This window comes from Chelmon rostratus, chromosome 12 (assembly GCF_017976325.1).
Source record: "Chelmon rostratus isolate fCheRos1 chromosome 12, fCheRos1.pri, whole genome shotgun sequence".
In the NCBI taxonomy this organism is placed as follows: Eukaryota; Metazoa; Chordata; class Actinopteri; order Chaetodontiformes; family Chaetodontidae; genus Chelmon; species Chelmon rostratus.
Window position 1 is genome coordinate 16464251 of NC_055669.1, and position 26352 is coordinate 16490602.

Below are 26352 nucleotides of genomic sequence, written 5' to 3' on the forward strand. Positions count from 1 at the left end.
TTTTGAAACTGTCAAATCTGTGAACCTCACCAATATTAAGTTCGTCAGATGCTATATGAAGCAGCTCAGGACTAGTGATCCCAGGTATCTGGCTCACGGACAGCGGTTTATGTAGCGTGGGTTCATCAGATTGATTTAGCTCACCTGCTCTGTTTTTGGAGGATAGATTTGAGCTCCACATTTACATAAAATTAATAATGGCTGCGAGAAGGAACAAAAGTAGCTAAGAGAGCCTCACAGAGTTTTTGTTCAAGGAGGTAGTTTTTTGTTGTTGTATGGCGGTCCTGCACGTCAGTGCCATGATAAATGGAATTAGAGTTATACCAGATAATTGCACATACTAATGGTCTCCACTAGGTGGAGAACTTGCACCAGTTTATAGGCTGCACGAAATCTTATTAGTGGGGTTCTATACCTGTGGTAGATTCCACTATAATTCATTGTAATCTTCCATGAAGCTTGTCGTTCACAAACAATTTCAGACCTAGGAATATATTTAGATGCCATAACATTTCCAGGAAAACACCTCTGAGCTGCATTTGTAGTCATAATCAGTGTGTAGGTAAGCTTGATCTACTCGCTGGCCTGTGTTGTTTTCAGAGAGATCAGCAAACACTGAGACTATGCTTATTAAAAATGTATGGTATTAGGCTGGATTAAAGCAGGCACTTGCCCGTGAACCCCATCCTTACAAAGCCCAGGGTCATTTTGTTTTATTTAGTATGTCAGCCTGAAAAAATGCAGATATGTTTGGGAATGTGTACAATTACTGTCTAATCTTGAAGCTTTCTAATATAGTTGAGCACTGTGTTAAGCCACTATCATTTTAATTCAGACTGTATTTCGCTACTTGGTGCATAAATTATTTTGTGTCTAAACAAATTACTAATTGCAAAGGCCTAGGAGTATTTCAGCTTTGTGCTCATGATTGGTTTTTGGTTTCCTTGGCAAATTATAGTTTAGGCATATCCTCAACATATCCTCTCATCACATTACGATAGCCGAAAAATTCAGATGCTAGATGTCCAGTTTACAATATCTTTGCAGCAGTAAGTACACAGTGGCACAGCATTAAGCCCCCCTTGTGGGTTCGTTTGCCCTCTTGATGTTGTACACATAATGAATTTCAATTTTAGTTGGTGTTACTGTGATGTCTTATTGTGGAAATGGGGCTATTTGTTTGTTTGGTAATGTTGTGTTTACATGGCTAAGCTTGTGATGATTCTGGACACTTTTATGTGTAGAACATTCTGATAAATGGAAGATGTTCATGCTGATAATTGGGGTAAAGCTGTTTCTGCTTCAGGCCTGTATTTTCTTCATTAGTTATTCTTCTTTTATCCGGAATGAAAGGTTTGACATCTAAATTGGCCCTCAGTGTATGATAGAGTCTTTTTGTGTAATAGCACATTTGAGGACCGACTACATCCAGATTTAGTTATAAAACATGTCAGCATCTGCTGCCCCCTGTTTGACCATTTTTCTGGTTTCAGTTGAACATTGTCCCCTGTTTGTATCAATCAATTTCCTAACACTGACAGACCAGTTTAAGTATAAGCCAGTAACACAATTCAAAGATGTATCCTTCTTGTCTGATGTCTTTGTTGCGCTTGTGTATGTTCTATATGTCATAGCTCCTATATCACAGACATTTTATCTGTTTGATTGATGAGATCCAAGGTTCCTTAAAGGAACCGAACACAAATTATACCGCTCATCGTCTAAACACATGTCTCTAAATGGTAAAGCAATTTATCAGGCTCATTCATTACTATCATGCCAACAATTGGCACGCTTGTATTGGCTTTAAACATGCTACTGAGGTTCTACTCAATTTTGAGATGCATCCATAACATAGATAGTTTTATAGGAGGTAGGCAGTGAATGTGAGAAAGTTACTGCAGTGTCACTCTCTATCAAGGTGGCTCTTTAGGTTGTAGGTTTAAGTAAATTGACAGTAGTGCTAAAGGAAACACAAGCTTAGCAATAACAGCTTCATCAGCTTGTCTCGTCTTTTTGGGATTTAAATAGCTCTGGACTCATTACTTAAAACATTAGAAAGTTGTAGTTATTTCTTCAAAAAACGGAATATATTCAGCCTAAGGTACATGACATATTTCAGTGAGCAGCAGAGTAGAACTCAGTCCTTTTCTTCCGGTTTTACATGAAAAGCTTTTGCTGTAAAACATCCCTGACCCTCTGATATTCTCTTTGACTTATGTAAAATATGTGCCTTTATTTCTGTTTCTAGAAGAAACGAGTCCATTTGTGTTGATGAATGACGCATTAGTGTAATTTCAGTATGCAATTACTGCCAGATCTCTTCATAGTACATTGCGATTCCTGCATCCAAGGTCTTAGACTTTTTCTTCCCCTCTCAGTTTTGTTCTTCACGCGCGCACAGCAGATATAGAGCAGTAGATTACATGTGAATAGGCCCTTATCCTTTGACAGCATTTATGCAAGGTCATTTGCAGCAACTGCCACACACATTGAATAGCAGCCATTGGTTGTCTGTATTGTGAAGGCCGTCTTTTTCTCTGTTGTCTGGCAGATTTCAGCTGTTTGCTTGTTTCATCTGTGAAGAGAAGATGGAAAAAGGTGAGTATGTGTGCACATCTGCCACCCTGCTATGTCTGTCTGACAGTCACCAAAAAAGAAAAATGTTGCCTGTTCTGTTTATTGCAGCCTTTCATATCAACATATTGCTGAAGGCTACGTTGAGTGTTTGTTCTATTTTTTTTTCTGCAGGGTTTGTAGCTTAATAGAACAAAGCTGAGCTTGATACCTACAGTGATTACTCTGTAGCTGCCAAATGCACAAGTTGTTTCAAAGTCTTATGTACAAATATACCAGTTTGTGTTTCTGTGACTATATCCACACTCAAGCAAATGCAAGAGCTTTAGAATTTTGCATATTATTATTGAATGCACAGGACAGTACAGCATTTACCACGAACAATGAGATAAAAGTGATACAGTACAGATGAAAACGCATCAGGAACATTTTTGTGACATAGCTAACACTGCAAACAAAAAAAATGTTGTCTAATATGGGTTCCACACATCTAAACTACTGTAGACTGGAGATTTGTATTGAAGTTTTACTCATTTATACTCTAACAGTTCTAATCATTGACCTTGTTTTAATTGCAACGTACGTGTGTGCGCTGCTGAACATTGAAGATAGTAAAACAAGGTGGTGAGAGGCTGGGGTGGTTGTAAAGGGTCACACTTTCGGTCTAATCTGTAGTTCAGGTTGTGCTTTTGCATCCTCTTACTGGCACTGCTCTGTTGCATCGGCATCTCTGCTGCTCCTTCTTTAACTTCATGATGCATGTCCTTTTGAAATGACGACTGCTAAAGTGCCGGGTTCAGTTCCTAACAGGCCAATCTGTCCTCTGCCAAATCTGCATAACTCCCTTTAGCCTTACATCATATCAGGGGGGTTTGCTTGTCATAGGAATTTTCGCTGAACTGTAGTAATTATGGCACATTACTTGATATCCAACATCACTTAGATCCACATAGTGAGATCAGGTTAAAATTAAAAGAGTATTTGGCCAAGGCTTTTGCAACACATCTTTGGTGACAGCAGATGTACAGCACAGCAGGCCAGCACTATGATTCACATTCTTTATGACTATGCATTATAAACCAACCTAAACCACATCGATCTTGTTGAGAAACAAGTCAGATTAAAACTGACAAGAAAAAAGCATTTCTGTGTCTCTCAGTAGTCAAAAATCCTGGTTTCATTTAGAGTTTCATACAGTAGCCCTTGATCGCATTTGATCATTACTGGCAATGGTAAGCATTTTAATGCGCATTATCCCAGCCGGAGCTTCTGTGGATTACGTTACACATTTCTTGAATGTTCAAAAGGAGAATCTGATCTATGCTAAGCATGGATATAGCACATATATAGCACAGCCCATCCTTGCAAGAAAAACAGCCGTATAGGTCGTCTGTGCATGTAGATTATCACAATCCATATTTATGTTTATTGTTAGTCGGGAACCTCTAGTGGTTGTAGTCCTTATGACGGGAACAAAAGAGGAAGTCAGGTGATGTATGAAGCACAAGGAAGTCCACATATGGAGGAAAATAGGCTGCATGGATGGGTCAGACAAACACTTGACTGGACCCAGGAAAGCGCTGTTGGTGTAACGTGTAAAGCCAAAAATCAGTGTTGACCTTTTTTTAACTTCCAGATTGCACTTAAGTTATGTCACATACCTAACATTAATGTTCTTATTTCAACCCATCTTTTTCAACCCCAATCTTTACCTAAACCTAACCAAAAACTTTTGTTGCCTAAACCTAACCAAGTAGTTTTGGTGGCCAAACCTAAGGAAGCTGTGACCGTTTCACAATGTTAACTACGTGAGGACAAAGGCCTGGTAGGATGAAGTTCCGGCATGACTGTTGTTGGTAATCTCAAATGGTGATATGGATACCTTTGGGAGTCATTGACAATTCAGTCAATTAGGCAAGAGGATGTGTTGATATAGGAACATTGGAGAGCAGAGATTATTGAGAGCTGAATTATATTTAGTGCTTTATTAGACAGGCTCACATATCAATATCATATCAATCATATATTTTTAAGTGAAAGCTCCTCACTCTTGTCTAAGGTTCAACAGTGTTGACTAACCTGTATGGTTTAATGCCTCATTCTTTACAATGATAAGTTGCTTTTACAAACATATCCGCACTTATGTTAATATATGCAGTTATGACATTATGTCGGTTATGAAGAACCAGACTAACCACTAGTCTGTGCCAGAGGTGTTTTAGGCCCGGAATTTTTCAAAACATCACTTGATAGTTAAAAGTCAAATTCAAAGGCCCTCAAAAAAAGGGAGTAAAGTGCTTAGCGGTGCCACAAATATTGCCTTTCCTCATTAATATTCACTGCATTATGCTGTGCATTCTACCATCCACTTGAAAGCCAATTACTGTTGAAAAGTCCACCACTTTCATCCTGCAATCTGCAACAACAGGCATGCCTGCCAGTATGAATTTGGAATTTAAGTTTGCTAATCTTTACACAGGACATCGTTACCCGAATGTACAGAGACTGCAAATAGCTGCAGTGTCACGAGTATTTGCATTCTATTACTGCGTGTGGAAATTGAATGTCAAACGCAGCAACAATGATGGCAAAAAATGACTATACTCTGGTATTGATCTACTTTTTATTCAGGTTTTAAGTCATTGTTCAGTTACTGTGAGGTCATGTATGTAATATGATCACAGCAGTCACAGGATTGCACCTCTGTGTCTTTCTTTTTCTTGGTCATATAAAAGATGAGGTCAGTTCTGATGGGACACTTAATATCATGGGCACATTGAGTGAGATTATAGTCAGCGCACATCTACCACACTCCACAAACTGGTCCGATACTTGGAGATGATCGCTTAGACGCAGTTGTTGCTGTTGGCTTATTTACTACTTGTATCATTTCAGCCGACACCACAACAGTGCATGTTATTCCTTACATGCTCACTGATTTATATGTCTTATGCTCTGTTGTCATTGCAGAATAGTATCTGTGAAGTACCACATCCATTCAGCTAAATACTTACTTGATTTCTGTTTCCAGCAGCAACTCAAATGTGACTCCTTATTGAAGGGTTTTTAGTTTGTCAGTGTTTGTCAGCAACATAGACTTACTTGGCACGGTTTGTGAGTGAAGACATATTAAAACGCAGTGAAGATCTCATATGCTAAATGGGCACAGCATCATCCATCACTGTTAAGTGTCTTTTAGAACATTATTCAATGTAAGTCATGACTGTGATCACAAAGGATGCATCTCAATTTTATACATTTGAAAGTATATTAGAGGATCAGCTAGCCTTGAGTCAGGCATCGAACGCTTGTAAATCCAAACATCTTCATCATCAAGTCAGTGACATTTTGACAAGGAATAGCATCTGATATATTTAAGGCATCATGATGCTATGAGTTATTGAAAGTGGCTCTATTCAGTTTTGATTTTTGCTTGTACTAGTTTTGGGTAGAAGGACCAAAAAAGGCTGCCGTCTTGTAGTCTGGAAATTGCAATACCTCAGATATTGTTCTGGCAGACCCAATCTTAAGTCTTAGCATTCCCTGTCAGTAAAAAGACTGTGATAGTCCATCACTTTAGGCATCTTGCTGCATTTCCCTCTGTGAGCATTTTTTAAATTGCATCTCTGCTGTGACATTGTATGTTTGACACTGCATTTCTCCGAAGTTAACGGATGAAACGGTTTGCGTAGTTTTATCTGAATTGCATGCCTCTGTCGTGTTGGGGGTAATGGTTGCTATGGTCCCTGTGCTTGGTTACTAGGGCAGAATATTGATTTAATCCTCAAGGGCTGTGGTCATATCCTTGGCAGTTCACCTATTGTTATGATAATAAGACATCCCAGGGTAACCAATGAGTGATAATCTTGTTTGGTCCTAGGAGAAATGAAATGTTTCCCAGAATGGTGTGCTGGCATTTTAACCCCAATGAAATAACCAACTCCATTACTGGCCAAGCCTGAAAATCTCATGTAGTCACACACAGCGAACCATATCCTAAGACTGCCATTACAAGACTATAAAATGTTTTTGGGATTAGTCCATCGCTTGGAACAAAAAATGAAAATATTTCACCCATGGTGCAACAAGAGAAGACAATACATGTTTAAATTAGAGGATTAATTAGTCATATAAAATAATGAAGAAGACATTTAACTGTGTGGCTCGGTCATATATTTGGCTGCTTTGCTTGTTTGCATTGTTATGAAAGGGTTATAAATATGGACATTTCTGGAACTCCATTACGTATGTCAGTACCAAAAAACATGCAACCTGTAGCATTCTTGTACGCAAGCAAACATGTTGGCGGAGGCTGTTGGAACAGATTAGAGAATAATAACACGTTGAAGGTGGTGTCCAGATTGAGAGACTTCCCCTGTGAGCACAGACACACAGGCAAAGCAGCCATTCAGCAGTGGGATGGATCCTGACTACTAAAGAGGAAGAGGGAGAGAGAGGGAGACTGAGAGAGAGAGAGAGAGAGCAAGAAATGGGGGAGTGGTGGGAGAGAGAGAGAGGAAGCGAAAAAGAGAGTGAAAGGCTCCACACGGCAGAATATAAATCTGTACGTTAACAGGAGAAAAGCTGGAGGTCTCGAAGCGGCTTTAGTGGTTTTGCCGTTGGGGGGTGACCATACAGCATCAAGAGGTGGTCTTCCCTATTAACTGAGGATCTGTGCAAATAAGGAAGTGGAACCCGTGGAAGCTGTGAACGCCGGTTGTCAACCACAGTGGTGGGCTGGTCGGAGGTCTCTGACCCCCTCATTTTCATCTCTGGAAGAAAAGAGAAGCGCAAAAGAGACACGAGAGAAAAAGGAAGGTGGCAGCGAGGGACCAGTGAGCCATTTCTCTCTTTATTACCTCCATTCACAAAACCATTGCATCCCATTATCACAGCGATGTAGAGGCATTCTCTCCGATTAGAGGAGGAAGGGTCCCATTGACTGCTGAGGCTTAGCACCTCTCTCCAAACGCTAGCCCTTTTCATTGCAGCCCCCCCCTCCCACTCATCTCTCGCCTCTATCCTTACGTCTGCTATTTTCTCTGTTCTTCTCTCTTTTCTTGTCCCTTGTATTCTTGTCCCTTTTCACACCACTCAGGAATCAGGAGGCATTGCGTTTTGGTAGAAGTGGGTGTTTCTGGAGCTGTCATTGTGTTTGGTGCCGCTACAAAGGACAGCTGAGCAGGGAGTGAGAGAGACAGCTTTGGAGATAATAAAATAGCAGCCTGAAAGAAAAGGGGGGACCTGGGACTACAGGAACAGCTGACAACCACTGGAAGGTGAATTGTGATGAAAAGAAAACTGTTACAGAGACTGACAACCATTTTAAGGTAGCTATTTATTGAGACCATTACCACTTCTTGTGGGAATAAAGAAGCAGTGTGCCAAGCCAACACTGCTGGTTGGATTCTGCTATTGCTGTTGCTAAGCAAAATCTTTAACCTGAAGTTCTTGGGGAGACAACACTCTACAACCATGAAAGGGAGCTCAGAGGAAAGCATTGAAAGCATCAGGCCGTCCAACCTGCAAGCTTTTGCTAACATATCCACTCTACATGGCATGAGTCACATATTTGCCTATGGGCACATGACATTCCGTCGGTTTCTTTGGACTCTTTCCTTCCTTGGTTCATTAAGCTTATTGTTGCTGGTCTGCATGGATCGAGTGTCATATTACCTGGAGTACCCTCACGTCACCAAGCTGGACGAGGTGGCGGCGACTAACCTCACGTTCCCAGCTGTTACATTCTGTAACCTCAATGAGTTCCGCTTCTCCAAAATCACCAGAAATGACCTCTATCATGTGGGGGAGCTGCTGGCCCTCCTCAATAATAACTACCAAATAGCCAACCCGCACTTGGCTGAGCCCGAAGTTCTGGCCGCCCTAAAGGATAAGGCAAACTTCCAGAACTTCAAGCCCAAACTGTTCAACATGACTGATTTCTATAACCGAACAGGTCATGACATCAATGACATGCTACTGCAGTGCACCTTCCGAGGAGAGGATTGCTACCCGCTGAACTTCACCACAGTGAGTATTCATGCATACAGCTCTCTTATCTTAACATGCTGAAAGTCTGCACAGTATGTTTGCTGTTCCATTTCCTGCCAGACCCGACAGACTCTCGCTTGTTTTATGTTCAGATGAGCTTTGACTGAGTTTTGATGTTGCTTGAGCAATTTATTTGAAACAGATGCCTGGCTTTAATGCATTTGGTACTATGATATAGTCCAGCATTTATATTGTGGTTGTTTTTTCGAAAGTGCTTTCAGTACTTACAGAAGCTCTTGTTGTAGGTGTTGCATTGTGCACCGTAATTGATGCATGTGCATAGTGCGTAAAACTTGTGATAAGGGTAAGGTCCTGAGGTGAAATGCTGTAAAGATTTGCCTTTTTTCCATTGCTGTCTCGCTTAGTGATCACTGAAGACAGCTTGGCTTTCAAGAAAAGGGAAATTATTTTGTTAGGTGCTGTGTATCCTCATATCTTGAGGAAAAAAAAAATCATGAGGTGTTCTACGAAGGTTAAATTGATGGTTTAAGCATGCACACAAGCATTTGTTTTTGCAAATCTGACAGATGCTTTAATAACTTTGTTCAAATCTTAAAAAGTTCTTAACCAATCATTGCTTTGTTATGAGGTTGGGGTCACTGTGCTGTCTGTTGTCATTATTTTCCTACCTTTTTATTCTTGATCGTTCAAATATTCACCAGTGCTGCTTGAAATCATCTGTGTTAGACAAATTATTTCTCAGTAGTCAGTGGAAGCGGTGTAATTTTTTGTTGTGCATTTCAAATGTCAAAACAAAACCGGTACTTCTACAAAGATTGTTTTAGAGATCATTCTCAAAAGGTCCTACGATGCACCAAGCAGCCATACTCTGTGCTTTGATTCATTCTTCACTCCATTTGGCTAAGTATCCAATCAAGCTGAATTCTTCATTCACCACACAGTATGAATGAAATTCACTAAATTCTAAATGAATTACTTTTAGGTTGGTTGTGTTAACAATGAAGCCTCTTTCATTGAAACACGTTGCTCATAGCTGATAATACATGCCCATTTAATGATGGGGTATTAAACTGAGTTGGTGGTTTGAAATAGATGCAGTAACATGAACTTGGCCCCACAGTAGCTTCATGCGTTGATTAACGGTAGTGGAATATATTAGTTATACAAGAGACCTGGATCTAGGTGACGTCAGACAACATGTCCTCATAAAGCTCGCAACACATGGAAATACTTCAGCTGCATTGTTATATACACTATGAGATGTGGTTGCATATTTTTAAAAAGTGGCTCTTACGCAGAAAGTATAGGTAGAATTTAATGTTAAAGATGGTTTCATGGTTAAATGAAAATATCCCAGAAGGAGTAAAACGATGAAGTTCCTGAGCCATACTTTAAAGGGTTATATTAGCGCTACAGTTAAATCAGCAGCATGAAAAATATAAAGCAACAAAGTATGATTATATTAGTGTTTTTGCTGTAATTTCAGTGTAGTTTATCTCAAAATAATATGTATTTAGACATTGCTCTGAATGTCATGTAGCCTGTGTTCTCCTCTCTTACTGCTACCCAGTACAGGAATAAAAGTTTGGCTGTTTTGTCCCTATTAGCCCATTTTATTTGAGTGAAATACAGACCCAAAAAGCACTAGACAAAGCTCTTCTTGGCTTCGTCTGGTGTGGCCATTATTTTATTTAAACAAGGCTACTGTACATTTGGCCAAAAAGGAAAAAATAATAAGGATACAGCCTAGGGATAAGCAGAACTGTAATATCACTTGTTTCTCTTTCACTCTTATTTTAAGAGATTTTATTATTCTCACTGTGTCTGTGTCCTGTATCCCATCTCCTAAAGTGCAGGTTTGATGGAGTAATACCTAACTTACTTATCTCTCAATTGAGTCTCTCCACTCTCAAAAAAACGATTCTTATCTACCTAGAATTTTTAATCAGCCCTGAAAGAAATCCCAGTAGTTGGCCAGTTTTTAAGTGACTGACTCTATAATCTTCAGAGTTGATCAAAAACTCCCTGCTGTAGGAGGAGATAAAACACTAATTTAATATTCCTTTTTCAATCTTATTTCTTTTCCATTTGTATCACAAATATTGTCAGATGGGAATGTTGCCATTTACATGTTTGTTTCCACGCTGCACTCAAGAGTGTCTTGAGAAGCAAATCAGTCATGGGAAGCTAATTGCCGTTGTATTGCTTGATTGGAAATGCTTGCAGCATCAAATGAGCTGGTAGAAAAGAATTTGGTTTTGCTGCATGTTTATTTGTCTTTGTTGGACACTTTTGATGGTCCAACAAACTGTGAGCTTTCACCTGGCCATGAATTCCTGGCATCAGATCTGAATAGCCTTGTTGATACCCATCCATCATTGTGCTGTGTTGTTTGGATGGAGTGGTTAAAGCAGTGCCACACCGCGCCACATTATGCTCTCAGCGGACAGAAATGTATTTGTCAGGACTTAGATGAGTGCCAGTATAGCAAAACCCATCTAGCTGAATGTTTGGTGCTGTATTTAATAGTAATCTCACACAACTAACCGTCAACACCGAGGCCGGCTCACTAATGCAGTAACTGAGTTCATAACCCGCTTCAGTTGGGAAAAAACATCTCAGCGGCTGTTTATTAGAAATCTTGGGTAGAAGACACGAAATCAAGACATGCTTCCGTTATACCAGGTTGTATTTATTTTGTTGATTTTATCTACTTCTATGTGTTCATGTTGTTTTCTCTTCTAAACACAGAATTACTATTCACTGGCAGTATACTGATATTTAGATGACGACTACAGGAAATTTTCAATTACTCAATTTCCCCCACAGACATGTTGAGAGGAAGATTTACAATGCAAAGGACTGTGGGAGTGATGAGCTTTGACCTTGAATAAATGAAGGAAGAATTCCATTAAGTCTGGGCCTATGATGCAGTTGGGAAACAAAGCATTCAAAATGTTTTGCATTGTAATGGATGGATGGGCAAGAGGAGAATGGCAATTTGCAATTTCGATGCCATTAACCATTGTAATCCCTGTTAATGATTTTATGGGGCATATGTTACCGATGTCCTGAAAAACAGAGAATTTTCATGTGGACCATGACCCTATTTCAAGAACAATTCGTACCTCCAGTTGAAATTCAAAACAACCGCTTGATCTTGTCAAAACATGAACGTTATCAAAGAAGCTAGCTCTCTAGCGGCCTGTCAGTTCTTAGGTCAGGGCAAGCAGGTTCAATTTTTAAAATCAGCTTTTTCCAGGGCAGTTTTTATCTTCTTAGAATATTGTGGTCTTTAGATGAGATGATATTCTGTACCCTCCGAATTCTCATGCTTGAATTTCTTCCAGAGTGATCTTACTCTTCAGAATACATTTAACACAATCTCTTTGGTGTGATGTCAAAAAATACCTTGCAGTCAGAAGTGAATCGGAGTTCAAATCTTCTCCCAAAATCTCCTAAAAGCTGCTTTCCATCCTCACTATAATAGTAATCCCGAAACCTCGACTAACGCTTTTTCTATTTAAAGATAATAGTGGGATTAACCAGATTTTAATTTTGACATTTTGTCACCCTATCAACAGTAATCCACCTAAGTAGTTTAACTTTCTGGGGATTATACTTGTTCATACAGCACATGTATATTTTTAATGTGGTATTTGAGCTTGAATGGCTGTCAACAAAATGACCTTTATCAATATGTATTTATTGACTTGCTGTGGCTCTGAAAGACTGCATGAGAAGCCTATGACTAACACTGTATGTAAATGGCACCTCAGTCTATGATATACTGCAGCTAGTGAACAAGAGGTTGATTATCATAATCTGTTCTTGTGGATGTAGCGCTCCATTCGTAAGTCTTGACAGGTCATGACAAGTCCCTCTGGGCCACATTTCTGTGCATTTCTTACCGAGTGTTTAAAATCAGTATTCATCATCACAATTTGCTGAAGCTCGGTCTTTAAAATGCAAGCTGTCTTTCATCATATCTTCCAGGCGACAGCAGGTGTCAAGGGGATGAAGCATGGCTACAGTTGAGACGAGGCCGACTGACACAATGTGACTTGTGGATCTACACACTGGATATTTTAATGTTTTTAGCCACCCAACATTTAGAGGCTCATAAACCGATTGATGCCAGAGCCAGACGATATATTTCTACAGCCATAGCATTGTTGTCTTCTCGCAGGTGCTGTCTATTTAGCAGAAGTTAAATGAAAGTACATAGTGCCGTAAGACACACTTTAAGTCATAATTTCATTGTTTGCAGAGTAGGTTCTTGGCAGAATGAAATATCACAGACCAGCAGATGGTGATGCAGATTTTAGTAATAATGACTATAATGATTAGCTGAAACCCTTCAAACATATATCTTTTTCCCAAATGTAGAGGTCTGTTAAAAAAAAAAAGCTGTTAGTTCATGAAGCCTGGAGACCTCTCTCACAGAGGACATACTGATTTGTCAAACACAGGTGGTGTCAGGAACCTACATAGAATGGAGCCATAATTAAAGCAGCATTAATAGTTTTTTGTTTTACTAGGGGTCAGGGGTTCAAACTGAAAACACAATGCTGCCATAAGTGATTTATTATGGCAAATGTATTAGCAAACAATTTGCTATTTCCACATCCAAGCAGACATGGAGCAGCATTCATTCATTTGGAGTTGTGATTTCCCCTCTCCTGCTATCTCTGGTTCGGTCCCCACCAAACCATTTGATCCTCTGAGAAAAATCTCCTGGCTTTTAAGCTGCTGCATGCTCGACAACGTTCACCAGCTAGTCACTCACTTTGTCTGCTGTTAAATGCCATGTACAGTCTGTGTACCAAAGCTTTTTCGCTAACAACAGAGCGGGAACTGTAGAGTTTGGCTGATAATTCTCCATAGGTTCATTATATGTTTGGCCCCTTTGACATGCGGTTATTTGATCCATTTCAAAAAGTATTGATAAGTACAGGTTAAAATTTTCATCACACACATGCTTTTCCTGCTGTGTCTGCTATCTGAAAAGTCTATGCATTGTTGTTGTCAAATTTGTACTCCCATATATTGGCATTTGCTGCCAAAATCCAGCATTAGTCAGGGTATAATCGATGCACAAGCTCAAACTTTTGTTTACGTATCTTCTTACCTTGTGTACATAGACATAGGCAGACATAATACATAGAGGCATGCCTGCAGTCTGGAACATGGCAGCTGACACCACCACATGGAGCCTTATGTACACATACAGGGATATACAGTACAGTGCGAACACTTCACAAAGCTAGTTCCCAGCAGAAATAGAATTTGCAGCAGTAAAACACCAAATCCACAAACTGCAGCCACTGTATGAACCAGCTGTAGCTATTTGGTTTTGTTGAGTGGGTATGTGGGCTGACTTAATGGAACAAAGCTATCCTCACAATTCAGCTGGTGGGAACAAGTAGTCTTTAAATCCGCATCATTAAGATGATCAGTTTTAGTCAAAAAAAAAAAAAAAGAAATAAAGAAGAACAGAATAATGTGTCCGTGCTGCACCGCCAGCTGCTCGGCAACAACAATTGATATGTGAACATGGTGAAGGGAAACAACATTGGAGAGTGTCAGGAAGGAGGAAAACAAGACGCTCCACTGAATAATGTTTCATGAGTTTCTCAAGAGGTGATGAGTTGTGAGAACTTAGCAGAGTGTAGCAGACGTACTCTGTATAAACTCAGGAACAGAGGGAGATGGGAAAACAGGAGAGCATGGGCAGATGTGGAAAGTAAGATAACTTGTAAATATATACAGCAAATAGAGCCACGAAATGCGTTTTAGAAATGAAACATCTGCAACCATTTTCTGTATTTTTTATAGCCGACAAAGTCAAATATCTCCTTGCCCTCGTTCTGACAGCGGTTAAGGGGATTTAAACCATTTACTGGGTTGAAGAGTGACTCACTCAGTGGCGCAGGTTCGTGATGTGGATGCGCACAAGCAAATGTGTGAAGAGTTATTTCTTTTTAGGGCATATGTCAGCACTAAGTACCTCATTAAAAATGCTCATACTCCAACATACTAAAAAAAAGTGAGGAAAGTGAAAAGGAAATATCTTTGGGCAAATGGACATATTTTGTTCAACAAGCCCTGTAAGTGATCCTGACAGCTTGTATATGCATGTTAAACCTGTCAACATTAATGATGATATGGTCTAAATTCAAAGCAATTACAAGCAACAGTGTGTACATGCTTAACTTCATTAGTGAAAATACAGACAGGGCAATTCACTTGGACCTGCGGTCTCAATGTGTCCTTACAACAAATAGTGGACCCCTCGTCACACTTACTCCAGGACATGTTTTAGAGCTGATATCACCACAGTCCTCAGTCTTTTAAATTACAAGTCCTTCAACTTACCGTGAATCACCAGTCCCCTCCTAATGTTTACAACCTTACCTGTAGCACCCGGGTCTCCATTCCTTAGAGGAGGGTGTGACAAAGACACAGAGGGGGAGAGTATCTGTGTGTGGTAAGCAGCATCTCTAAGAGGTAGAAGAGTGGTTACAGAATGAACTATAGGCCTTTTTCCTCCGCCGTCCCTTCGTTCATAAGTATTAAACCAGATCCAAAAATAGATTTATGATGCCATGGAAAAAGTTGGGCCATTCCATTCGAGGCAGTTACTTTGGAGTTCAGTAATGTTCAGCTAGTGCAGTCTGAGTGAAGCACCTCCTGAAATTTATTATATGCAAGTATACAATACCCACCTCTGGGTAGAGGGATTTACTGATGACCTACCTGAAAATACCCAGAGAAATGCATAAATGCAAGATTGCGGCTAATCAGGTTATACAATCTTGCTTGTAATTTATGGCATTAATTTCTACGGGAGACTTTTGTTCCCTGACGTAAGCCTTCAAGGCAGTGCCTCCATCCTGACGGCGTACTGCCCCGGGCAGAAGTGCCGATAAAGTTGTGGAACAAAAGCCAAAGCAAAAGTCCCTCGCAAGTTTCACGAATGCGTAATGGTTAAATCTTAGTGGCAGGCGAATAAAATACAAAAATGAAGCAGCCAGTTTTCCCACCTACCAAGACAACACAACAGCACTGACTACAGGTGAATCAGTTCAGAAGAAATGAGAGGCCTTGAGTGGAATTATTTTTATGGTTTGTTTTGTCTTCACTGAATAATCATCTTATGATTTTGACCAAACAAGCTTGCTGGTTAAAAGTTTATTTAATGGGAAAATAAAACAGCAACAATTACTCGAAAATGCGATAGTTAAATGCATTTGAGCAAGGCACCTTTTATCTTATCTACCCTACCCAACATTTGCAGGAACATTTTTGCAATGTGACAGTTGTTTGACTGACTTTCAGCATCATCTCAGGAAGGCTAAAACAGTTTTTTTGTCAATTCCCCAACCTAGGCTGGTTGCTCTCGTCTGCATTCCAGTCAGGGTGTTTTAATGAGTCTAATCTCCACCTGAGATTGCCTGAGATGTCACCACTCACATTTGACATTAGCAGATAACAACATTAGTTATTACAGCCTACTGCTGCCGCAACCAAACGACAGGGCTGCTCTAATATCCCCTAAATATTCCTATTGGCACTGATACCGTTGTAATCAAAAGTAAGTTTATAGTGACAAAACAGCAATCCCTGACAGGATCTGTCATATATGTCTGGTGATGATTACTACATGGCAGTCTTGCACATTTTTGTCTAGTGATCGAGAAAAGACAGCTTTGGTTATGTAAAGATGATTGTGCTCATAAGAAAACAAGCTTCTTATTCTTTGATCATCAGTACAAAATAATACAAATAATTACAGCTTTTGTGTTCCCCCCTACTCTGTTGTTGCTGTGACAGGTGTTACTTCTCCTGTGTTGCCTAGACTTGCCGATCCACTAGAGCGTAGTGTGTCTGTGTCACTTTTTGCCTTACCAAGGTTGTGAGAACTACATGCACGTATGAAGACACGTATGAAGACGCGGTACCAGCGTTGTTTTGCATTCTGTTAGAATGCAGTTCAAGAATGTCTAAAGTGTAATTGTGGAAAACAGTTCAAACACGTCAATGATGTCAGCCATATCTATATCAACCCTATTTTGCATGATAAAATGTAACCACGATCCAGGAACGCTAAACTGAGCATAATGAGGGTCTGTCAATTGTCAAGAGAGAATTCAAAATGTAGTGCTCCAAAAATGAAAAAGCTTAATTTCTCAAGTATCAGGGTTCCACATGAGGAAGATCACCTCATCAGAAACTGAAACTAGAAGAATGCATTGGTCCATTCATGGCCTCCTGTATATTTGCAAATAGAAAGGAGTGCATGACTCATTCAGTTCTCTTGACACTCTGGCGAGTTAGTGATCTGTGTGACCTCAGATTAAGCAATATCAGATGAAATTATTTGTAGAGCTGTGCATTGTTATGGTGGAAAGCACAGTCATTTGTACTGTAAGCAAAGGTTAAGCTACTTTAGTATACATTCATGACTTGATAGTATAGAACAACAGAGGTACTGAAAGTGATTTCACTTTTGCAAAACAGGCACTTCTACATTTTTTTGTTTTGCTTGGTCACAGTGAGCATTTTGCACCCTCTATTCGCATGAGTGCTTTTTCCATTAAAGTATAGCAACACAATGAGGAAACACAAATGAATATGTCTCTGAGTAAATCGATTCTGCCTCCTACATGTGCAGAATGTTTATTAATTCCCACCAAATTTTGCCCAGAGCTTGAAAACAGGCGACTCCTTTAGTTCCTTACATTTCAGTTCATCGAACCACTAATCACACAGACAGAACTGTGCGAGAAATCATTTCACCTGTCATTACCTTGATTGTGACCTGCGTCGCACCGTCATAAATAGGGCTGCAGACCTTAACTCATTTACATTAATAGGCTGTGGTGGTTCGTTTATCTTCACCAAGACTGGATTACTTTATATCAAGGCCAGACTGTCAATATGTCCCTCTGCATTGTACAAGCTCAGTTTATTACAGAGAGAACCACTACTCCTGTTTGTTTGTGGGAAACAAAATGTTTCCACTCACACTAGTCTTGTATGAATAATAAGCACATGGAAATAACAGAATATCTTAACTTACCAAAAAGATTTTGAGAATATTTTACCCTAATGCTAAAAATGTTCCAAGTTGTTTGTCTGCTGTGCTTTTGCTTTGATATGAGATAGCTTGCAGTCTTGAGTTACTGTTCTTTAATGAAATTAATCTTAAAGAGATTGGTGTGTGCCTCTGAGCTTAACACTGGCTCCTTTTTTTTTTTCATCGTTAAACCACTCAGTTTGCACTTGGTACATAATGTGCTCTGTCATGATTTGTCCCTTTCATTTGTCCGTTAACAACCATGACCAATACAATTATGGTTCAAAATCCTTTAATTTGTGCTTAATGCTAAATCCAGAAGATCCCTTTACTTCACACATGGATGGCAGTATTATGTGCTTTTATACTTATTCTGGCAGCTTGTGTGTTACATATTGTATAGCGTTATTGGTGCTTCCTTTCACAGTGTCAGCTGAAATATGTTGAGTAATACATAGTAGGTCACTGGCCCTCAAACACTTCAGTACTTGCGAAAATCCAATCTTACAGTGCCGTGGCCAGAAATAGAGACACCATCACCAATAGGCTTTACAAAAAGTTTTTTTCTATATGCTGTTACAGTTGCAGAACACACTGCAGTTGCAGATACAAAGCTTTTAGATGATACGATAGCCTGCGGTCACTGGCCACACAGAAGGTCACACCTGTGCTATGAGAGTAACAGACCACTCCAGCATTCCTCAGCCTCCTCTGTGTGTAACCATCCGAGCTGACATTTGAATTTCTGTTTGAATGTTTGACTGTATTTATTCATTTCAGCCTCTTTCATCCTGGGAAAGTGTAATACTCTTTTCCAGCAACACAGCAACCCCAGCTTTGTATATGTGTGATATTTGACATTACATGATTGGATTCTGCCAGTTCAATGCTTTGTGTTGTCATTCTCCTCTAAAAACAAGATCTATAGCTCAAATTTAAGATTATATTCATTATTGACTAATCTGACTGTTATTTTTTCCAGTTAATTGACTAATTGTTTTATTAAAAATGTAAGAAATTTTCCAAAATTGTGCCCATTAGTGATTCAAAACCCGAAGGTTATGCTAAGAAACCAACAAATATTTGCAGTTTAGAAGCTGGAGAATGTTTGGCATTTCTCCGTTAAAAATGATTTAATAGACAAACTGATTATGGAAATTGTTGCTGATTCAGATTCTGTCAACTAATTAATAATTCCTCTAATCATTTTATCTCTTAAAAGCTCTTGAATAAGCATGAAAGCATGTAAAGTCAATTACCATTCCAGTTTTTAGCAGGGTCTTTGTGAAATACATTATCTAATGATTCAACAACCCGTCCTGCCTAATTTTGTTCAATCTCTCTCCATCCTGGTAACTCCAAGATTTCAAAGGATGTAGCCAAAGGGAAAGTCGTTGCATTGACAAGGGAGTCCAGTGTCTGCCCTTTGAAAATTCACTGGATCATAATTATTCTTGTCTCCGTGTACTGCGTCTAGCTATGACCATTAAATAGACCATCATATCTGCTGCAATGCGTGAAACTTGTAAAAGGCTGGAATTTGAATAGTTATTGGAACTAGGACTGCTGATTAACAGACAGTTAATTGCTGTGATTGATTAGGTCAGGATTTACAACATGTTAGCTACAAATGAAGAAAGAACAAAAACAATAAATCCAGATTTCCCATGTCCTGCAGTGACCAAAGTGCCAGTAGCAGCCCTGTACCAGTCTGTTCACATGGATGAAGAATAAATGTTTAAAGCCTGTTTTTCAGCACATCTCATGTTTGAACACAGGCCATAACCTGCTTGTGTTAAATACTCAAGTCTTTGACTGTTACCTGCTGAAATAGATCAAACCACAACGTATCGGTTCATGAGGAATCTATTTTCTCATTTCAGTGTGAACTGAAATAAAATCTAGCCCCTTGCTACCTTGGACCAGTCTGTTGCCATGGTAGTCGACTGTGAGGCATGCTGCTATGCTGTTATCACGGATTGCATTACTCTACGTTCAGCACAATTACTCGACTCATCTAACCGACTCTTAAGGTGCAACAGCACTCTTCCTGCGGTTCACATGGCGTGCGATGCAAACTTCAGCCCTATAGCCTATATTTTCTTTGCCCTTTGTGTTTGTTCCAAAGTACCTCTTTAAGCAGGGCGCAGGGAATCACCAACATTTGACTGTTCAAAATGACATCTCATTACCCTGCTGATCAATATATCGGCTCAGGGAACATAACGACATACTGAAGGTGGCACTCTTCACTCAAGAGAATCAATATGTGTGCATGAGCACAATGAGATTGTTTTTTTTTTCCCCCAGAATATTTTAAGAGGCACCACTCGCCAGAAAAGGTCATCTTAAATGGTAATTCCATTTTAAAAATCTGTTTCAGTAATGTTTACTCAATCTTTAAGCATCACCATTATCAGTTTTGTAATTCTTGGTAGATTTGTTAATATTTCAATCACTCATTTTCAACTTTGTGGAGTGAGAAAACACAATTAGCACGTCTGTTTGTGTAAGAACATTTATCTCACTCTGTCCTACTCAAGGATGATGCAATTTCTCTGTTGCACACTAGTAATCGAAGTAGTGTTTGCTGGATTTTATACTGGAGGTAATTATATGCACGGCTTTCACTTCTCGATCACTGGGGCTCAGGAAAAAAAAAACAACTAAATCCTGGCACCTGCTTTGCAGAATGCTTTACTCTTGCTCATTGTACACACTACCTTTTGCAAACCATTTGTTCTTGCATGTCTCGAAGAGTAGAAGTAGCATTAGGCTTTATTTCTCACTCATTCTTGATTTTTTATTTGAAGTGATGGCTCTGTGTAGTGACTATACATATACATTTCTTGCAGCAAGTTTCATAACAACACAGACTGTTGCTGTATAAGGTTTCCTGTTTACACTTGTCGGTCCACAATTTGACAACTGTAACAAGTTTCAGTTTACAAGCCTTTCCTGTCTTCCTTTGTGTTTTGAGCTAGATGCTTGTTATTACTATGTTCTCCCCTGAGACTCATTATGGCTGTGGAACTGGAGGTTATAAAATAATGGTTTCACTGGGGACATGTTTCTTACCAGGAACACATTTTCGGAATGTAAAGTTTCTACCCCTGTGTGTGTTTGCTTGTATTGTTTTGTTAAGGTGCTGGGCCGTTGCAGTGTGGACACTGAAATGCCAAGTGTGTATTCATGGTCACACCCTTCAAAGGTGTTAAATTGACTGTTGTCATGGATATCCATGTGACTCGGGCTGAGTTCAGAGTTTGGTGTAATACAAAATGACAATGGCTCTCATTTATTAATGGGTTTGATTGGAAGCCTACACGCCACCTGTGGATTTTAATGGAGGGCAATCGAAAGTGGGCATTGTGTTATTGCAGAGCAGAGCCAGAAATGCACTGTAGGTGTTGTGAATGTGCTCTCTCAGCTTGCACTCCTGCTAATATTGAGAAAGCGCCATGAATCAGACAGCGTCTGTATCACCACCATGCCAATCTTTAGATTTGCAGTGGTTTCAACAATAGCACAATAAACGAGGACCAAAGCTCCCACTAAGTGAACTGAAGGGGTTACAGGGAGGGCACTGACAGAACTGCAGACCTGCAAGAGATAGTGAAACACAATCACCCAGTTAGCACAGCCCTGAATTCTGGCACTATATTGTTATCTGTAATTGTAATGACCTTACCTGAAATGTGTTGTTCTGATATGTGCGAGGAGGAGTGGTGACTCATCTAGTTTGCATTTTCTGTAACTGTGCTTATCTCAAAGTGTCTCTGTTCTGCAGCACAGTTCGTACCTTCCTGTCTCCCATCTCTGCCTCTGTATCTGGATTAGTAAACCTTTCCTGCTGCTGATTCCCACTTTGCCCAATACGACACAATCCACAGCTGTGACTGTTTTGATCAGAAAATGTAAATTTCTTGGTAAGATTGCAGTTAAACAAACAGAACAGCATATTATTTGTATCAGTGTATCATATCAGTGTATATATGTGTTCTCTTCTGCCAGCTGTTTTTTTTTATTTAAAACGATATCAGTGTTAGCTCAAACAGACCCCTCTCAGCTCCTTTGGCTGTAAATGCCAATGCTTTGAATAGCTTTGTTTTGAAAATTTCTCACATAAAAGAACAGTTATTTCAGTGATTGTTGGTTGCCTCAGAATACAGTAATTACTAAAATAATGTAGCATTGCACTTACAGTATCCTTTTTTGCATTTAACAGCTGCAGCAGTCAGATAATTTATGTACCCCAGAAAGCCGAGGGAATCTCTTTTTCTCTCTTACTCTGTCCTCATGTCTTCCTCATCCCCTCTATGTTTCATCTCCATCTTCCTCTCCATCTCTGCCTCTCTCTCTCTCCCCTATCTGCCTCTACTAAGTCTATTAGGAGTCGCTATGTATGACAGCCACGGGGGAACATTCCTTTTTGAAGACACTTCACACTGAACACTTAAAACAGTAATTGTTATTAAGAAACTGCTGCTTTGGTAGCTGAACTAGCTTTCCCTAATGCCTGGTTTTAGGCTACATGTTCCCCAGATGTAGTCTCTTGATAACACTGCGATTGTCACAATTCTTTTCAAACCCTTGTTTACTCTACATGCAGATGCCATATGGCAACTGTGAGGTCCATTCAAGAACATGTGAAGACGTTCTTGCAGACATTAGAGCCTCCATACGTCAGTACAGTTTCGTTGCCCAGAGCCGAAGGAGATGTGTTTCTCTTCATCGGGTCGTGGGAAGGCTCTCTGCAGACAAGTCAATGTCTCACTCACTCTGCTTAGTCAGGCCTAACATGCCGGAGGCAGATCACTGTCTGCCTGCATATCAATTAAAGCAGATAGCCTTGTCCATGCTTTATTATCTGTTCGGCTGCTGAGTGCTGTTTCAAACTTCTCACTGAGAGGTGGTGCTTATTTCACAGAGGCTAATGACGGGAGCGTCGACCTCATTCGCATGCTTCCATCTGAGGATGAGTAATGACCACCATCATGAATTTATGGGAAGCGCTGCAAATGAATGATCAGTGATTCATTGTCATTCTGTTTTTGCCATGCTTTTATTACCGTTCCAGAGCAACACGTTGTTTACCATCGGCACATAAGGCATTGTGCGTGTGTGAGCCACATTTTGAAAAGACTGAACAAAATGGGACTCACACCATGGTTCTTACCAAAGGCTCTCATTTTCAACTAGGTTGTTTTTTGGTATTTTCTCTTCTTTTTTTTTTTGTTTTTTTGTGGGAAATGATCACTGGCTTAGTCATATTGTAATTAGCACTTACACACCAGCATCCTGTGTACAATGTGGCCCATATGTATTTTCATGGTGACACATTTTCAGTTGTTTTTCTTTACTCCAGCATATTGGATTAGAAATAAAACGATAACTGTGCGGTTTAAGCGCTGACTTTTAATTTTAAGGCTATTTAAGGGCGTTTACATCCATATTGAGTGAAAAATGTAAGACTAGTTGCCCTTTTATACACTGGGACACGGGACGGTGACGATCCCAAACATGCAGGAAAAGCAATTGCTGCTTGAAAACTAGGGGTTTGTAATCAAATAGGGCTGGATTTCTTAGAATTTTCATCTGATGTCGGTACAAACGGTCTCCCATTAAAGTCCCTAAACCCCCGTCCACGCAGGTGCTTTCACTAATGTTGCCTGATTAGATCTCTTGTCAGGATTATGTGGTTACAAACTAGGCTTCATTGACATCTCCCTCACTGTATCCTGTTAGTTCTGCTCTACCTGTTAGTGTGGAACAACTTTCCGCATTATAATCTACATAGGTCCATAGAGTTTTGTGACATGATGTCATTACAAGCATAGCTCCACCCAGCTGCAACCATAGCAGAGGTCTAATCAGCCAGAGCAATCGAAAACACCCGTGTGGCTGTGTAGGAAATTTAAAGCTAAAAGGTATCACTTAAACCTCATCAGTTGTTTGATTTCAAATGCAATGAAGCCAGTTTCACAAAGAGAGTAGGGCTGTGAATGCATATTCTTAAATTTCAAATTGTAAAAAAACAAAAACAAATCAGATACTTAAATGTTAATTATAATTAAAGTTAATATTCCATTGTGGGGAAAAAAGGCACCACTGGCACAGCTGTTCTCACATGGGCCTGGGCCCACATGAAAATAATTCCCAAGTTAGATTAAAATATTGTTGTTCTACACACTGTTTTCCACCACTGATTTTCTTCCTCTTCTGATATTTTCATATCTAGCCTTGTGAATTATGGGTTTATTTTGACCAAAAAAGATCTTACTCTTTAACAAAAGGTAGAGATCTTTTCCATTTTGTTGTCAGACACTTAAAATAACAATCTGATAGTTATCCTGTCAGTGGCAAAAACAAGCTCTTTTAGTGGACGTTAATTGACGGTGTGCAAATGCACAGAGGGATTGCGTTTTAGCCTGTTTTGTGGCTGCTGGTCTGCAGCAGTCTTTGCTCAGTACTGGACCAGTTTCAAAATCTGTTGTCCCCATTAGTCACTTGGAAACAAAAACAAGCGTCCATGAACAAAGACAATATTTTTATCACAATTTCTCCCATTTATCCAAGACATTGAAATCTTCCTTGACACATGGACCAGCACAGTTTTTTTGGTCACTTTTAACACCCCTAAAAGAGAGAGAGACTTTGACTGTGACTTAGATCTAACTAATGGTCAGACTTCAGATTCAGAGAGGACTAAATTCAGCTGTAGCACAATGCTGTTTAGTCCTTCACTATCTTAAATAGATCTAATTTGCCATGAATTCTGGGTAAATTAAGACTTTTTTCAAAGTAGAAAACATAGCTGACTGAGCAGCTGTGTGAAACCGCTCCGCTCTCTTCACTCCCGCAGAAACTGTTTGCCGTCTGGAAGAATTCAACAGTTACAGTACACAGACGTTTTTCTGGGAAACTTCAGTGAAGAAAAACTTTAAGTAGCATGAAATCTCTGAGATGCCGAGATGCTGTGGCTTCTGAATGTGGCTCAGGATAGTTTGCTCTGGCAAACGAACACGACGGACAATGTCCTCACTGCTGTACATTTCCAACTTGTTACTGTATTCAAAATTTGGTCAGGCAGTCTGAAATATTTTCATGAAAGCAGCTCCTTGGTTACAGAGCCAGCACTATAAAATGTGTCACTTTCTAAATAGACTTTGCCGTCTAGCTCATCTAGCTCAGCTCTTTTACGTTCCTCTAACTTCTCAACAGCATTCACTTTGGATGCAAATGTTTTGTAACCTCTGTGTGTTCTGCAACAGAAGTGTCTTATCTGCTCAATGCATTTTTGAATCTGTGTTTGGGTTTGCTAATCTAAATTGCAAGTGGAGAACCTAATACAAGGGTTTAAGATGCAGAATGGAAAATCAGCTGTGGCTCTTTCATTATCCTAATGAACTCATTATGGGTCTGATAATTGTCCTCTGTTGGCACAACTGATTGGAAGCTGTTGGCAAGTGATATTTCACCACAAGTTTATTTTCTGTATTTTAGTTGGCCTGTGTGTTAAAAAACACTGTAGCATTCTGTGACTGCACAGCCATAGTTATTGAGAACAGTAAGTCTTATTTCCGAGCAATCTAATTGCCATGTTGTCATTGTAGATGCTGCTGTGAATACAGTCTCATAACAGTTGATTTCATCTGTTAGATCATCTTCTGTTCTCTTACACATGAATTATTAAAACAGTTAGGAAAAATGATGAAATTAGCCGAACCAGAGGAATGGATCTTGTGGCAAGATTAGCTAGATCCATGGGAATCTGCCCATATGAAGTTTGGGAACAACAGTTGTGCTAGTGATTCAAACTGGGGATTTTCAGGACATACCACACATGGAAGGGTTAAGAGTGCTTCACATCGGTTTGGATAGACTTCTGACTGCTGTATAAAATCTCAGAGGGAATCTAAAAAAGAAAAATCTCCACTAGCTTTGAAATCAGAGAAATAAGTTTATGTGGTTGTCTCTAGAAGAAAAAAGGAGGGAACAAAAAGAGTTGCAGGCAGATAGAGCTTAGCTGCAGATTGTTATGCAGTATTACTCATTGGTATGCATCTCATTTGAGACCTATGTTGTTGTTGTTTTATTTATTATCAGAGGCATTTCTGCTTGAGCCAGTGTCTGAGCAGGGGCAATGCTCACTTAGACTGCTGCTCCTCCTAATTTGCCAGGTTAGGTCCATCCTCATTCAGGCTTGTCGCAGACTACCTTTCCTCCATTCCTTTTAAAGAGGATTTCAATCAAACTCATGCCTCCTACATCCTTCACCCACAGCCCACACCCAATCTCATTTACCAGACCAATTTCCTCTCTCGTCTGCAAACCAGAGCCAATGTGAAAAATGCCATGTTCTTGTCTCCTGTGAATGTGAAGGCACATTCTCCGACATGTTTGGCACATGAAGGCAGCGCCTGGCCTGACACCAAAACATCGCTGTGAACAACATTGCATGTGATAATAGCACAAGTATATAAATTGTGTTCTCATTCTAAAAATATACTGTACATTTCAATACTGCATGTTTAAGTGTAGTCTGTAAGATCTTTCATACTCTGCTTTCACTGCTCTGGTGTTTTTCCACTGCATATCAAGTAAATTGGTATCACCAGTAATGTGATGCATTTTTCCTTTTGTTTTGTTTTTTCTTTGTCTGCTCTGTTTAGACATGG

General features: G+C 39.7%; 1 protein-coding gene across 1 annotated transcript in view; it reads left to right on the forward strand.

Moving 5' to 3' along the window:
• Positions 1 to 8052: 8052 nt before the first annotated feature.
• Positions 8053 to 26352, forward strand: part of asic1c (acid-sensing (proton-gated) ion channel 1c) — an 86943-nt gene continuing 68643 nt past the window's right edge. The window contains exon 1 of the mRNA XM_041949121.1: positions 8053 to 8607. Within this exon, the coding sequence (XP_041805055.1) occupies positions 8053 to 8607 (555 nt within the window). The remainder of the gene's footprint in view (positions 8608 to 26352) is intronic.